Source organism: Anomalospiza imberbis, chromosome 4 (genome assembly GCF_031753505.1).
Source record: "Anomalospiza imberbis isolate Cuckoo-Finch-1a 21T00152 chromosome 4, ASM3175350v1, whole genome shotgun sequence".
Lineage (NCBI taxonomy): Eukaryota > Metazoa > Chordata > Aves > Passeriformes > Viduidae > Anomalospiza > Anomalospiza imberbis.
In genome coordinates, this window is record NC_089684.1 from 23,374,431 (window position 1) to 23,390,794 (window position 16,364).

The 16,364-nt window shown below is 42.7% G+C and overlaps 1 protein-coding gene and 1 long non-coding RNA gene across 3 annotated transcripts; one reads left to right on the forward strand and one right to left on the reverse strand.

The window, feature by feature from the left end:
- The first annotated feature begins 4,863 nt into the window (after positions 1 to 4,863).
- TRMT10A (tRNA methyltransferase 10A) lies at positions 4,864 to 12,129 on the forward strand. 2 transcript variants are annotated; one of them, XM_068187515.1, is made up of 7 exons: positions 4,864 to 5,138; positions 6,127 to 6,289; positions 6,753 to 6,824; positions 7,242 to 7,316; positions 8,265 to 8,414; positions 8,978 to 9,083; positions 10,384 to 12,129. In XM_068187515.1, the coding sequence occupies exons 1-7, from the start codon at positions 4,864 to 4,866 to the stop codon at positions 10,548 to 10,550; spliced, it is 1,008 nt and encodes a 335-aa protein (XP_068043616.1). In that variant the 3' UTR covers positions 10,551 to 12,129. The 2 variants fall into 2 exon arrangements, with proteins under 2 accessions (XP_068043616.1, XP_068043617.1); XM_068187516.1 differs by lacking the exon at positions 7,242 to 7,316.
- LOC137472445 (uncharacterized) lies at positions 8,273 to 10,476 on the reverse strand. The gene is made up of 2 exons (XR_010998188.1): positions 10,344 to 10,476; positions 8,273 to 10,263 (listed from the first exon to the last, which is right to left on the reverse strand). It is a non-coding gene; the product is annotated as an uncharacterized lncRNA (long non-coding RNA).
- Positions 12,130 to 16,364: the final 4,235 nt, after the last annotated feature.

The following is a 16,364-nucleotide window of genomic DNA, read 5'->3' on the forward strand; positions in this document are numbered from 1 at the left end:
TGGCAGTTTCTACCCCATTTTATCAATCACCTCAGCTTTCATTTTTGAATACTGAGCCCACACAGACCCATTTCTGAGCAGCAAAGCCCAGCTTCAGTGCTAAAAGAACCAGGAGATCCTGCCACCACTCCTCTCTCTAAACAAAAGGATGATCGGGTCTGTTGCTGCCAGGGGCCAGGTCCTGACCACTGTTTCCACTGTCTTGCATCGTCTGTCATCATCTCTGAGCAACCGCAGAAGCAGAGGTTTTTTAAGGGTCTTCCTGGAAGCAGAAGTACATGGGATTTATCAGTGCCATCCCAAAAACTGATCCTACTTCATTACAGATTCAGATGTGATGTCAGTGCCTGCTACATTGTACCATGCTAAGTCGTGGTTCTTTTAGCATCCTCAGCCCCCATCTTACATCATTGCAGTGGCAGAGGTTAGAGCCTGAAAGATGAGATAAAACAAGAGATTTTGTCCCATCTCTGTGAAGGGTACCTGCTTGGCAAGGTCTGGGAGCAGGGCAAACCAAGTCCTTTCTCCTTTTCTTGTGCCTCCTTCACCACCTCCCTTGAAAAGGCCCTGGCTGACTAACCCACATGCTTCCCTTTTCCTCTGACAGTAAATCCCAGGCCCTCTCACACCAACCTCACGGCCCCTGGCCTGGTTAAAGGATGTCCTTCAGCTGTCCCTCAGGTGTCAGTGGGGCAGCAGGCCAACCCTCCGTGTTTCTTGGCATGCCCTGGCACACAGCCTGCAAGGCTGCATGCCTCTCCCCCAGCACACAAAGCCTTCCCAGCTCTGTGAGGAGGCAGGATCTACTCCTGCCAGTAAAGGAAACACACAAGTGAGCCATCAACACAGCCTTCCCCTTCAATTCCACGGGTTGCTTTCATGTTACTGCAATCTACGATCTACGAACACCCCAACCCAGCAAGTGCCATCCCAGGCTGCAATTAGATGTTCCCAGAGGGCCACATCCTCTGTAAGGGATGGTAAAGTGAGAACAGCCTTCACCTTGAGTGGTATAAATGCCTCCTCTGTTTTTTTTGTGGTAAAAGAGAAGTCGAGTGAACACTGTGGATGTCAATCATTGCCCAGCAGTGGGAAACAACAGGTCCATGCCACTGTTTCTCCCCCACGCTCATCTGCACCTTGTGGAAGTTCCCCCTGGGCCTCTTCCTGTATTTTGTTTGTATGTGTGCACACGTGGGAGGGAGATTAGGAAACCCCAGGGGTCTGCTGTTGTTTCTTCCCCATTTGTGGTTGGTAATGCTGCTTTCTCAGCACAGGTTGTGACATGCTTCTGAATTCAAGGGGCTGAGGCAGAGGACTCCTTTTGCTGCATTTAGTAAACAAGGAGCTTGCCAGGCTTTCTGTGCTTTTTTGGAAAAAATAAGGACACTATCTTGGTGCAAAACCAACTCCATCTAGAGAAAGACCAGAGATATGGATCCTGCTTTAGAAAAGCAGCATTGACATTTTACTCAGAAGGGGGAGGTGATGTTGGTATGAAATCTGAAGAAGAGCAATTGTCCTCTTTCTATGCTCTTGAGACGCAAGAAATTTTTCTTCTTCCAAATAAAATATTTTTTTAAAAGGCCTCTGTTAGAATGTCCCTGGCCAGATCCCCTGCTGATGTAAATCCACATCTCTCTTTGGACACCACTGTAGCTGTGCCAATTACAGAGCTAAGGATGTAACGGCCACATAGAGAAATTTTGTACATACATGTCCACGTGCACACACATTTATACACCCATAGGCATACCTATAACACGGAGCTGGGGTGCTCTTCAGACATCCTAGAAACAGGAGGCCTGAGCCTCACCTCAGTTATGGCCAGAGTTAATCAGCAGTGACTTCCTTTCAGTCAGATTACTCCAGTGAAAAGGTGCTGTGCCCACCAAAGTCCACACCACGTACAGGTTGTGGGATCAGCCCCTCATGGATGCTTCACGCCATGCTGGCATACGGACTGGGGTCAAAGTATTCCTGCTGCTGCACATTTTCCAGAGTCCAAACTGTAGTGCTCATATCTTTATACAGCCTAATAAAACTAATGAGATTTCCTCCCATGTTCTGAGGTCAACAAAATGTTTCTTTCTGCCTTCTCTTCTCAAGCAACAGCTCAAAGATCTTGCTTTTCAACTCAAACCTTCAGGTGTGAGCACCAAAGTACCCAAGTGCATCTTTGCCCTTCAGCTGCTGCCCCCAGCTCCCAGGTTTTGGGTGAATAAAACCTCCCGTTTCTACCACAGGGGGCTGGGGGTCAGAGATGCCCATCCAAGCCACTGGCCAAAGCCAGTTTGCACCCTAAGCCTTCCTCAAGAGTGCTGCAGTCAGACCCAGCCCACAGGGAGTAATGTCATTGTCCAAACCTGAGCCTCCCCTGAGTAGCTTTTTCCTTCTCCATAGTCTGCCTCTTGAGCTGCAGCTTTAAGCTGTGGAATATTTAGTTCTTTCTGTTGCTGGGTGGGGGGGAGGGTGACTCACCATTGGGATCAGCATCTTGAAAAAGTCACATTAAGGCCCCATAAAAATAATGGAATTTAGACAGACAGCTCTTTCTCAATATTTGCAACTGCTCAGTTCTTCATTTCACTTTGTCACCACTTGGCACTTGGCAGACTTCAGAAAACATTGTATTACGCTCTGTTGGTGTCTGAGGACACAGGGGGCTGGATGAGCAATACTGACGCTTTGCAGAGGGCACTGTGAGAAAAACAAACTGCGTAAGCAGCTTCTTCATTCTAGGAAAAAGCACATCTGCGTATTACATGATTTTGTCAGATGTCTTTTGCTTTTTTTAGAAAAAGGGCTTCTATCAGTAACTTGTCTGCTGCCTTTCAGTGACCAAAAAACACCAAAGGATTCTCCACAGGGAGACTGCAGCAATTGGGCTTTTATGATGCTGGCGTGTCAAGCTAGATATTAATAGTAACGTGAGTGAGGTTTTAAATAGACCCCAGCAAATGCAAATCTAGCTATTTTTAAAGTAATGCATTGAAAAGGAATCACAAATTAGATCAAATACTACAGCAAATATTAAATTCCAACAGCAGTTGAAAGGTCAGTGTCTCACTATAGTGACACCACTCAGTTTTGTGAGTGCAACACAGCTGTAGCGAACCTGAAACCAGCACTAAAACTGTACGAGTGTGTATATCTGGCACCAATGAAACCTGAGATAACCACCGATGCTCACGAAAAGGGGATTATGGTAGCACACGCTCGTGTGCTTGCTAACTTTGTGTGCCTCGTTAACCAGGGGCAAACAGACATCTACATACTCAGGCTGCCCAAAATACATTGTTCCCATAGAATATAATCCCAGTCTCCAGAACCGACTCCTCTAATAGGGCAGCATTCCTTCATGAAGTTCTCTGGCGGCGAAAGACCGCTGCCCTTCGCTGGGCATGGACACCGGAGTTTAAAGAGCTAATTGCCGGTGGCCTTTAAAAATAGGAAGCACGCGGGGCGTACCTCTCCTGCGGGGCCGGAGGGAGCACGGCACTGCCGGGACCTCTGCGGCTACAAATCTGCCCCGAGGAATGCCACCAGCTAAAAATACTTCGCTGGCCCCTGCGTGAACTCAGCGGTGCCATCAAACCATCAGATAAAAATAAGCTTTTCTCTTCCTTTTCGCTGCCCTTTATCCCCACGGAGCCCCCGAAGCCACGGCCGGGGGCGACGGGCGGCGCTCGCCCTGACACCGCCCGCCGCTGGGGGGCGCCCTGCCCGGCGGCCTCACGTGACCGCCGCCCTGCTCCCCCGCGCGCCTGCGCGCGCGCGGCTCCGCCCCTTCCGGCGGCGGGCGCGCGGGGCGGCTCGCGGGTACGTTGCGGCCCCTCGGGGGCGGGGGGGAACATGGCGGCCCCAGGGGCCCTCAGCGCGGGCCAGCCGGCGGGGACGGACACGGCCCTCCGCAGCCGTGAGGGGCGTATGGCGTGTCCGGGTGTAGATACCCGTGTGCTTGCCTGTGTATATATATGGTCTGTGCGCCTAAGTACGCGCAGGGCTCGGTGTGTGAACGCCCTCAGACAGGGAAATCGGGATGTGCCAGCAAAACCTCCGCTGGTTTTCTGGTGTCTTGTTTGTTTCCTGTCTCTGCTGCCACTGCAGGAAGCCAGGGCGTTGCTGTTTCCTGCCTGTTGGAGATGCAGTGTTCTCCAGTGAAGTTGTCCTTGGGGAATTGTGTGGGTGTCGGGCACAGAGGAGCTGCTAGTGCGGAAAAATCGTGCTTGCTATTGGAAAGGAGTGGTTACAATTGTAACTGATTTGAACCGAGAGTGTTTTGCTGAATAACAGTTGTTCATCCTTTTACTTGTTGTGTTTTTCTACTGACAGTGGCTGGTGTCTGTTACTGTCCAATGTCTTCTGTTTTCAGTAGAAATAAAAATTAATTTTGAAGGAGTACAGCTCGTTCACACTTCCTTTTTTTTCCCCAAATGGCTTTAGTCCCTTTAAAATTACATTTCTCTAACATGCTGCTGTAGTTATATTGCAGTATATTTCTTTAATTTTTGTGTTTGTGTACACCTACTGCTAATGCTTTTTTCCCTATTACATTTGATTCAGTATGATTCCCTAATTTTATGCTGTTGTTCTTTTGCAAAGTTTTTAATTAGAAACTGTTCACTACCTGCAGATCTAGCAGGCAGAATTTTAGACTCTCAGAATATAGATTATAATCTTTCTAGAATGTTCTATGTTACTATTTGCAGAGCCTTTAAACAAACAAAAAAGGCCTTCTCTTATTCTTTATTTAGGCTTATAGTAGGTATCAACTGGTGTTTGTTCTACTTGAGCATCTTGTTAATGACGCTTATATCACTTTGTTTCCTAGAGAACTGGTGAGCAGAAGACTTGTTTTTAATGAAATATCCGGCATGTGCTGAGAAACAAATCAGAAAACCCAGCCAAAAGCTAATGTCATCTGAAACACCCACAGACAGTCCAGAGGTGCCAATGGAAAATACCCCGTTCCCTGAAGTTCCTGATGTGGAAGGAAAGGTGAAGTCAAATGACAATCCACTAGAGAGACTGGAGGCAGGCTCAGGCAAGGAAGAATGCCTTGAGTCCATGTCCAAGAGGCAAAGGAAGAAGCTGTTGAAGCAGAAGCAGTGGGAAGAACAGAAAGATTTACGGAGGTATGGTTTGCAAAGCTGCTTCCCATGGTTCCCATGTAATATTTAGTGCTAATAATAACGACGTGTCAGCAGAATGTGCTTGTGAATTGCTTCATCAAATCAAGGCAGTTGAACCAGTTTTCTCCCACACCAGGTTTAAAGCAGTAGCCCCGGGCTACTTCGTCTGCACTTGAAGAGGCTGTAGAGGTAAGCATCCCCTCCTCATACTAGAATTGTTCCTCGGCTTCAAGAGGATGTCAGGAGGGATTCAAACGTGCATGTTGTTCATTTGTCAGAAGGGAGACAGAACATGTGGCCTTGTTCCTCTTTTCCTGGTGCTGTCAGACTTGAGACTCTTACAAAGACGCTGAATAAAAGCAGCTACATTTGACACCTGAAGTGCTGTGCTACAAGTTACGCTGACTTACACAGAGCCTCTGTGTTGTTGTGTTGAGAGAAAGTGTATCTGCAAACACACTGATGGTGGTTTATTCTTATCGCACTGACTGCTGGGTGCTCCTTCCCAAGACAGCGGTTGTTGCTGTCTCTGAAATTTGATCTAACAACTGCCTGCTCCTGTCAGGAGGACTGGAGGATGGAACATTTTCTTCAGAAGCCTTTTGAGAAACTGTTCAGTGAAACAGGACGTAAATTGCCTTCCTCATTCTGATACTGTGATTGCTGTTCATGTGTAAACTAATCACTTTTTGGTTAATTCTGTTATGAGGCTTGACTCAGAGCACCCTTAAATCCACGAGACTCCCAGTATTGAGTAAATTACATTTGTGTCAGATGTCTGTCTTTGTAGGTATTTACAGAACTTCACAAAGGTGTGGGGGCGTTTTGTGCTGGTCTCAGTGTGGCACAAATGCAGGCAACAGGCCGAGTTTAAACTATCACAGTCACAGGACAACCACTTTGATCCTAGAAGTCTGCATTTGTTTGCATAACACAGTACCTCAGCAGAGCTGGCAGCACTTTTTGAGGATTGATTTGTTTGTTTACTTAGGCAGAAACGAAAAGAAAAACGCCAGAAGAGAAAACTAGAACGTCAGTCAAAACTGGATTCCAGTAGTGAGGGGAATGACAGAAAGTGCATGCGCAGGGAAGTTGTTCCTAGCACACTTCGCCTCATTGTGGACTGCAGCTTTGATGACCTGATGGTGTTAAAGGTAAAAGGAACTTCAGATTAACTAGGTATATTTAATTTTCTTCAATATAGACTGTATGTTCTGAGGATTTTCCCATGGGTTACAGACCAAGTGTTGTGACAGTAATAAACCTGTTTGATTCCTCAGATTAATTTTGTATGTTAATTAAATCCCTGTGATTTTTTTTTCCTAGAATAATGTAAATCATGCACATGCATAGAGGTGTCTAAGTACACCTGTGTGGAAGATGTGTGTGTCTCCTTGTCAGCATAATCCCCTCACAGTGGGTGTTTTTTCTCTCAGGATCTGATGCCCACACTCTCTGAGTAGTCACTTTTGCCAGTTAAAAGCTTTCTTTTTCTCTCTTTAGCTTCTGACTGGCTCATGATAAAGCATTTTGTGATGGTCTGTATGAAGGACTAAATAAAAACAAACTGTTTTTAAATAAAAACAGTTAAATAAAAACAAACTGTGTTGTGTACAGGATGTTAAGAAGCTTCACAAGCAGATTCAGAGATGCTACGCAGAAAATCGCAAGGCATTTCATCCTGTGCAGGTATGTTTGAACAGAATGAACACTGACTATTGCCAAGTACCAAACATGAGAACTGTAGTAGGAAAAGAAAATATTTAAGCTGCCTCTTCAATAAGAAAATTATTTCTATTGTAACAGCCACATGTTATAAGGATACCCTGTATATGGAACAGTATGTGCATGCAGATGAAAAGTGCCAGATCCAGGTGTGCCAGTAAAAGGCTGTTGATACTCTTGATTTTAGCTGTGGCAGATTTTTAAAAAGTCACTATAAGTCTGTATTTAAACATATCCCTAACTATATGAATATGGTCCTAATACCACTTCCATCCAAAAAATATTAAGAGTTTTAGCGAACTGTTAAGGGTGGAAAGAGAGGAAACAGATTGTGGCAAATTGATGTTTCTGTTTTGTACCTCTTGTTTGTTCTGTTTGAAGTTTTACTTGACCAGCCATGGGGGACAGTTGAAGACCAACATGAACGAAAATGACAAAGGATGGGTGAATTGGAAGGTGAATAATTGAGTATTTCTGTAAAAAGTTAAAGTCTTGATTGTGGTTGTTAACTATATTGTTAGTTGTGAAGAACATTATTTTTTTCCACATGGATTTTTCTAATACATGTGAGCAATAGCATCTTTGAAAAAGTGTAGCTGTTTGTCCTTTTAATTGATTTAACTTAAATAAGCCAAAGACTGATTTTCTTGAATCTAGATTTGAATTTTGCTTGAAAAACTACACACAGATCCATTTTCACTTATTTTCATTGAACATTCTTGATAGACTAAGCAGGACTCCTTGATTTAAGCAGTTCTAGCAGTTATTTGTCTTGACAGTGCTCTTTTATCCATGTCTAAAATAAGACTTGCCAGTTGGGATGTGATTCTGGTGTGCACTTTCACTTTCATCATGTTGCCTCTCAGCACTGAAGTGTTCTGGAGAGAAGTAGCTTCTCTTATGGTCAAGCTCATGTTGGTTTTCCTTGTGATTCCCTGTTAAGCCACTATTCCAACAACTCCAAAGGAAGAGCACTTAGAACAAACAAAAGCAGTCCTGTTTCCAGCAGTTCTTGTGCAATAGCTGCTTCACGAGAGCTTAGCATAAACTTACATTACTGAACAATTAATGTTAACTAAGCGTTTGCTTCTGGGTTCACTTTTTTAATGGATCCATTGGAAAAATATGGCAACGTTTGAAGGGAATCACAAGAACTTAAGGATTTGTAAAGTTCTTTTGGGCTTCGGAAAATTTCCTGATGATTTTTACAAATCAGTGCTCTAGGGACTGGATTGTTTACACAGAAAATTAATCTGCACTGTGCTACTTATTTGAACATGAGGGAGGAATATGGAATGACCACATACTGTTGCATTTATTTTGCCAGTCCCATCTTGGGTCTGTAAAGCTTGGTCAGCAATTCATCAGTTGAATGTAACTTCTTTTAACTACCTTTTTTTTGAGGATATCCAAATTAGAACAGAGCACTATAGTGAGCTAATAAAGAAAGAAGACCTAGTCTATCTTACCTCAGATTCCCCAGACGTTCTCAGAGAGCTTGATGAGAAGAAAGCCTATGTGATTGGAGGACTGGTGGATCACAATCACCACAAGGTAAACTGTGGGTCTGTTTCTTTGCAGCTTTTTTTTTGGCACCTTATTTGACGTTATTGCTGTTCATGTGTAAACTAACATAATTAATAATGAGAACTCTTCTTCAAAAAAGAATTCAAAAAATGTTGAAGAAATGTGAAAAACACTTGTGGTGGCAGCAGTGGCTTTTCTTCCAGAGTTTTCTTATCCTTTACTCTTCCTCTGAAAAAACACCGAGTGACTACAACTTGAATAACTTTGTACTTTACCATAAGCTTACCTTGAAAACAGGCAACAGCTGATGGTTCTAGAGCTGCCGCTGCATGAACAGGTTTCATTTACAATCCTTTTGACCACAGGTCACAGTGTGACATATATAGAAACTAGTGAGTTTTCCAGAGGCAGAAGCCCTTGGGGAAGGTGCTGTCCAATCGGGTTAAGTTTCTTTTTGTAACGAACTACTAAAGCAACATCATGGCAGCACAGGCAAAACTCTTGCCACAAAATGATACTTGTAGTAAATCTGTATGGGCTGATCTGAAACAGTAATTCTCAATCCACTTGTTTTGGTATCTTTTCCCCAGGGAATTACTTACAGAAAAGCTGTAGAGCTGGGAATTGGTCATGCACAGCTGCCACTTGGAAACTTTGTCAAAATGAACAGTCGGAAAGTGTTAGCTGTCAATCATGGTAAGTTCTAAATCATAAAAGAATTACATTATTTTAGAATATACCTGTAATAGTTACAGTTTGAACCCTCTGCACTGTAGTGCAGAGGCCTAAACCTTGTTTTATTATGTTGATATTTCTTGAATTTAGTTGCCTTCAGACTACACTAATTGCCATGACCTTTAAATATTATAGATATGGTTAAATGTAAATGATGGTGTCTTAGCCATTTAGAAGTGAACATTGTATCCTGTTGGCTTGTCTGAGGATTACTTAGGGCTTTCTTACTATCCTGGTCTTGTTTCCAGGTTTACTGTATAAGTGAGTAAAATGTTGGAAACTCTCCAACATTGTATTTTATTGTCGGGTACACATTTTATGCCAAGGGAGAATGAATGTTTGTGATGTTTTCACCTCTTTCAACATTTCAACAGCTTTGTTCAGCAGTAACTGCCTCAATACCTGTAGACTTTCCTCAGTTGGTGTCAGCAGTACTCCAACTAGTGAACTTTCATAACTGTATTTTCCTGGTTCTGACTGATGTATTCAATTGCTTAACCAAACCTTGAATCCTGGTCCTTTTAAACTTTCAGCTTTATTATTAGATTGTCTTTTGATGTCATTAAACAAAAATACATGCAAAATGGAGCCTACTCAGACCTTCATGGAAATTTTTGACATGGTGTCAAAGTCTTTATTTTGCCCCACTGCACATTCTTTAGCTTATCTTACCTTGCTTTATTTCAAGTTTATTTTTTTATGTAACACATTGCTCAATGGTAACTTTATTTTCTGAAAGTGCCATATCAATGAGGCTGGCATTTGCATGATAATAAAGATTATTTAAGCATGGAGGAGAATATAGTATGGCACAGGACTTAAAAATTATCAAACCCTATGTATTTGTAAGATGTTACATGTTTCTAAAATTGGATCTTTCACTGTTGCCTTATATAGAAAGGAAGAGCTAATTATAGGAGGGGTCAAAATCTTTGTTAAAGTGCATCCACAGCAGGATTCCTGTCAAACATGAGAAAGCATTGGTGCCTGTACAGAAGGTGCTGGTGAGACTGAAGTGTTTGTCTCAGTCCCTGAGAGAAATACTGTCATGCAGCTGGAGACTCGGGGTGTGCTTGGCTTCAGGCTGCAATAGTAGCAGAATTGCAGTGTCTGTTCATGCCTGCATTTCATCAGCTCTGCTCTGAAGATGCTACAAGAGAATGCACATGAACCTCTGTAAAGATGGATTTGGGGGTGTGTTGTTGTCAGGAATTCACTTACCTCCCTGTAAAAGAGCTGATGGGCTTTTCTGATGTTGCAGTGTTTGAGATCATCCTTGCATACCTGGAGAAGAGAGACTGGAAGGAGGCCTTTTTCAGTGTCTTGCCACAGAGGAAAGGGGCTGTTCCTTTGGGAGAAGCCAATGATTCATCCAAACATGCTCTGTCTGGAAAAGAAGATGAAGACAATGACTCGGACAGCAACTAGGCTTCAGAATTGGATGGTGGGAAAGATGAGACATGCAGTTCATGGAATAAAGCTGGGACATGAAGTAGTTTTACTTCAAAGACCATCTGCAGCCCTTGTAATGCTGAATTGTCTCGGTGCTCGGTAGTCCCAGAGCTGTTTCTGTGCATGAAGGGTTAGTTAAATGCAGGTTTTTACCCTGAAATATCAATATAATAGCTTTTTAAAAGAGAAAAAAAAAATAATGGAAAATGCAGCATTACTTTTTTCCCAGGGAAGCTGTTTAATTTAATTTTTTAAATATTATTTTTTATACATACCAAGTTGATTGTAAATGCCAAGAGCATTAGTAGTTAATATTTTATTGTATACATTCTTGTCTCCATTTCTGTTCAAAAGTTTTTTTAAAAGCAACTAATGACAAGTGTTTCTTTGGTTCCAAAACCTGTACCACTAGTGCCTGCTGCGAAGTGTGCATGAACACTCAAAAGAAAAATTCTGATTTTCCTAAGCATCTCAATAGACAATCACAAGCAGCTGAACCGCCTGATTTATATATTGTGTTTAGTTAGCTGGGGTCAGTAGGTGAAGTATGAATGTTGGGTTAAGCCAGTGCTTTATACTTGAGCTTGAGAGGGATGGGTGTTAGCACAGGTGCAAATCATGTGCCTTGGTGGGCACATGGTGCACACTGAAGTGACTCAATCACTTTTGATTATTTCTTCATGTTCTCAGCAAAATTTATCACACAGCCTCAGAACAACACCAGGAGAGAGGAACTCTTCCTTACAGGTCACTCAGATTCAGTATTACTGTGTAATCACAGGATCCTGTATGTATTGTATTGTCTATCAAATATTTTTCCTTTAAAAAAAGTCATAATCTCTTAGTCTTGGCTGGATGTTCTGATTCATCAACTGACTTCAGTGCTGTGACAGAGTAGTGGGCATGTTGGAAGTGAGGCTTTGCTTCAGCCCTGTGAGCGTGCCTATCCCTTTCTTCTCCAGGGAGTAGCCAGGTAGCTGCAGTGCCTGAATAAGTGCAGCTCTCACACAGGTTTCTCATGCCTGAAGAGCATGAGGTCATGGCATAAGTGTTCCTCTCTGCTGAGCTGCAGTCAGAGGGCTGATTCAAGTATGATTTGCCTTGTGCCCATTTTTCTGTTTCCCTTCATTGTTACTGTTTTCAAATGGAGACTGCAGGTGGGATCCCTGTGGGTCCCTACGATCTGTAAAGGCTTGGCACCCAACTGGTTATGACTTAAACACTCAGTGCACTTCTTTCTACACTTTCTAAAAAGCCAATAGAAGTTTCTTCTGTTAAAAGGATGGATTATGGTTTGTTGCTGAACTTCCACGGGGCTTTTCTTAGGCTTTACAAAACTGAGATTGCTTTGTTGCCAAAACTAGATCAGCCTTTTCACAAAAACATTGCTGGTTTTATTTCTGTAACAAAAAAAGGCAGCATAAGTGTACCCAGCATGTATTACACTGATTCTCTAACTGAAATGTGTAAAATTGCAAGGAATTACATCTTTACAGCTGAGAGAACCTCATGTTAATGCAAGTAGCACCAATTAAACCTGATCTAAGACTCCTCAGTCCAAGGTTTCCTTAAGACTATTTCATACATGTGCCTCATTTACTCAGGCTTGAGAGTATAGGAACAGATGGCTCAGACAAACTGGGGACTTTTAGAGACATGCTGAGTGGGTTCCAAAGCATATTTCAGAACTGTTGTACAACTTAAAACACAGCCTTACAACTTTACCAGTGAAATTAGATACACACGACCACACACATACAAGTGTATTTAAACCCAGCTGTTTAAATCTTACCTGTCTATGGTGAAATAGAAGGAAAGCAGGGTCTGGGGTGTGTTGCTGTTCAGAGACTGCTCATGCCAACTGCCCTGTGTCACAACAGCTCAGTGGCTGCTGCCCTGTTCATCCACATTGCTTGTCTCACCCACACAATGGGGTCTTCCTGTCACCCATCATAAGAAGTGTGGCCAGCAGCTCAAGGGAGGTGATCCTCCTGCTCTGCTCTGATGAGACCCCACCTGGACTGCTGTGGCCAGAGCTGGGGCTCACGACATATGAAGCCCATGGTCCTGTGTTTGAGCAAGTCCAGAGGAGGCCATTAAGATGCTCAGAGTGCGGAGCACCTCTCCTGCAGACAGGCTGGGAGAGCTGGGGCTGTTCAGCCCAGGAGAAGAGAAGACTCTGGGGAGACTTTACAGCACCTTCCAGCACCTGAAGGGGGCCTACAGGAAAGCTGTAGAGGGACTTTTTACAGGGACAGGTAATGATAGGACAAGGGGGAGTGGTTTTTAACTGACAGAGGGTGGGTTTAGGTTAGATATTAGGAAGAAATTCTTCACTGTGAGGATGAGGACTTTAATTGTTTTTCATTTTGGATTTACATGTTGTATACAAGTTATAGCCCTCTTTGTCACTCTGGTGTTCTAGCTTGTGGCATGCTACTTAAGAAAGCACATTTATTCTTCATTTTCAATCTACAAACCTAGCTGTTCTCAGTATTTTCAAGATGGTTACTTGCATGTTTCAGGCATGGCCCACTAATGCATTACACTGGAAGAAGAGATAAATCACTGTACTGTTTTATAATAAGACAAGGAATTTGTTTCTGATAACAGAAATAAATATTTACATGCAGTGCTTTAGGGCACTTCTTACAGAAAGGTCTTTATTTGAAAGCTTTAGCTGTATGAAGTTAATGAAGCTGTAGGAAAACACGCTGGGAAGTTTTCTGCTTCACCCTGCTGTCCTCAGGGAAGATCAGCTCTGACATGCTTGTCTAACCAAGACTTAGAGACCTCCAATGTGATTTGTTCCCGGGATGTTGAAGAAGAGAACATTAAAAAGACAATCTGCACAGAAGCTCTAGAAGAACAGGATCCCTGTGTTTCACCACCAGGCGTCATTGCTGAGCTTAGGAAAGCTCTGACTTTCATCACTAAGCTTTGTAAAGTTTCAGGTACTGCCAGAAATATTGCTCAGCAATGCTGGGCAGCAGAATACATCCAGAGATCTTTAAACCTGTGTAGTGTAAAGCATTAAAAAAGCAATAAAGAAGGTATGGCTCAAGGAACCTGAAAAGAAAGAAAAGAAAATAGGAAGGGGATATGGCAGAAAGTCAAACTTTCTGACAGAAATGGGCAAACTTTCTTTTAGTTGCATGCAGTGGGGAGGTCACAGCAAGGTGCCATAAGTAATCCTGTTGTTTTGTTCCCTTCCCACTGAGCCTCAATCCCCTTGGTTCAGATTTCTGAAGTCAGAAACCTCAGCAGTGTTTATGTGCATCCATGTTGTGACAATTTCCCAAACTGTACTGCTACAGGCTACTGTACTTTCCCCCTTCTTGTTCATTTCCTGGATTCAGGTCAATTTGCCTTTGCTTTGGCTTCCACAGGTCCCATGTCATAATATATGCTCATTGACCCTATGTTTGCTTATGGAGCAGTAGTGTTTGATTCTAGACATGACTCTGCAGAAGAGCATCTGAGTAGAAAAGATCCTCTCTTAACTGCCCCATCTCAGAGGGTTTTGTTCACAAAGTTGACAACGATGATGGGTTTTGCAGCACACACTGGCATGCTGCACAAGGGTGTAGCTGTCCAAGAGGATCCACACTGATGGTTATTCCAAAATCCTGTGTGCATGACAAGGCCCATGCACTTAGGGCAGTCTTGGGGCAATGTGACTGCCAGCTGCAGGAGAGCAGGATGTGGCATTCCTAAAATCCTTAGAGTTTGATGATAAGGTCAGGGAAGTTTGAAGAGTTCAGTGTTTCTTTGATTTAAACAGAACTTTTTATTGCTCAGGCTGTGCTGTAGATCACACTGAAGATCACAGGTTCATACTATTGTAAGGTATCCATTTATTCTGCAGGAGGTTTTTAAAAGAAGCTATCAGTATGTACACATTCTTCTTACCATAAGTTATTTTGAAAAGCAGAGATGGACTTCAGTGTGACTTCCAAATCTAAAGCTGAATAAACTTTGGCCCATCTTTGAAATGTGTACCTTAATTGTCTCTCTTCCAAGAAGGTGGCTTTGTTAGCTGGAAAAACAGCATCTACTACTGACAATCCTAGAGCCAAATAATCAAATGTTTGATTCATATTCATTCCCTTTTGCTGCATTTTTACTTCAAGTAATGTAAGATGTGCTTTTTAATTTCTTGTTTGCCTTGTTTGGCTGTGATAAGAGACCTCAAAGGAAGAAAAGGCATTATTTAAAAAAGAGGTGTTCATGCTTGATTGAGTACTCTCCTTGGATATTATTTTCCCCTTCAAATTCTTCTAATACTTGCTGTAAACCCACAAGCTTAATTTGCACCTTCACCTTTAGCATTTCTTCAGCTTACTAAAATGAATAAGGCATTGTCCTGTGAGCAGTTGATTTATTTCCTGTGTGTTATTTCTGGATGTCTTTGTTCATGTTCTCACAAAACTCGATGTCATCCTATATGTGCTTAATTCAGCTCCATTGCCGTGTCATGCACATTTGTATAATCTCCAGATACGATCCCTAAACTTTTTGAAGGGCATAACCTGCCCTGCCAGCTAGTTCTGCTCAATCTCTGTGCTTCAATAACAATGAGCACTTGCAGGGTTTTGTATTTTGTATACCTAATCTTTTGGACATTCTTAAATGTGCAGGTGGAAAAATAAAAAGGGGTTGGAGCAGTCACAACTTCTATACTGTGTAGGGTGAGACTTCAGAAATGTTGCTCTTTTTTTCCTGTCTTCTACTAACATGTGTGTCCCAGAGCTTTTGTGTTACCATGTTCTTCAGAAGTCATTCATAAGAGGTAACTTGGAAATTGCTATCACACAGTGGAAGAAATGCTGGATTTTCAATTTAAACACCCTCCAGAAGATTTATTTTTCTTAACAGCTAAGTTTGCTGTCTGAAAGAAAGAAAGATACCTTTGTAAGCTTAAATATCAACATGGTAGATGAGGAAGAAGCAACCTATTTTTAAAAATGCTAAAGTTTTAGCTAAAGCTAGTATGCATTTTATTATTTGTAGGACAGAATGTATAGTTGTCTGTAAAATCTGTGTTTCATAACTGCCATTAAAAGCTTTTTTTTTCCTCTAAAGAGTTAGGTCACTTGAGCTGTAGTTAAAGTAGTTTCCTGTTAAATAGAGCCAGATTCAGTGCAGAACTAATTTTACATTAAAAGAAGGCTGTTTCAGAAAGCACTAGCTCTCTTCACCTGGAGTCAACATCATGCACTGCTTCAGGCAAGCAAGCAATGCAAGGTTGCTCAGCCCTGGCAGGAGTAAGGAGTGGGAAGCAGGCTGTGCTGACTGTGAAGTGGCAGTAAAGAACCACTTTCCCCTACAGGTGCCTTGTAGTCAGAAACTGTAGCTATGGCTACAGTCTGCTGAGCATGGTCAATGTTTCATAACATTTGCCCAAGTTATGGTCCCCAGGTGAAGATAACTTGGAGTTGCAAGAACAGGCCTTTGCCCACTGCTTCTAACTTCTGTGTGCAGGCTCACCAGCCATGAACACCTCTAGTATGTTCTTTGTCTTCAGCCTCTGACACACATTTCACTGGAATCTGCTGAAGTTAATAAATCACTGGAGAGGGGATATAATCATGTTCAGTTGGATAAAGTGAGATAAAAAAAAAACAATAAAGGAATTATGCATCATATTTCCATAGACTTACAGGCTATCCTGAGTTGGAGGGGACCTGCATCAAAGTCCATCTCCTGGCCCTGCACAGGGCAGCCCTAAGAGTCACACCCTGCGCCTGATAGCATTGTTCAAGCCTTTCTTGAATTCTGTCAGGCTAG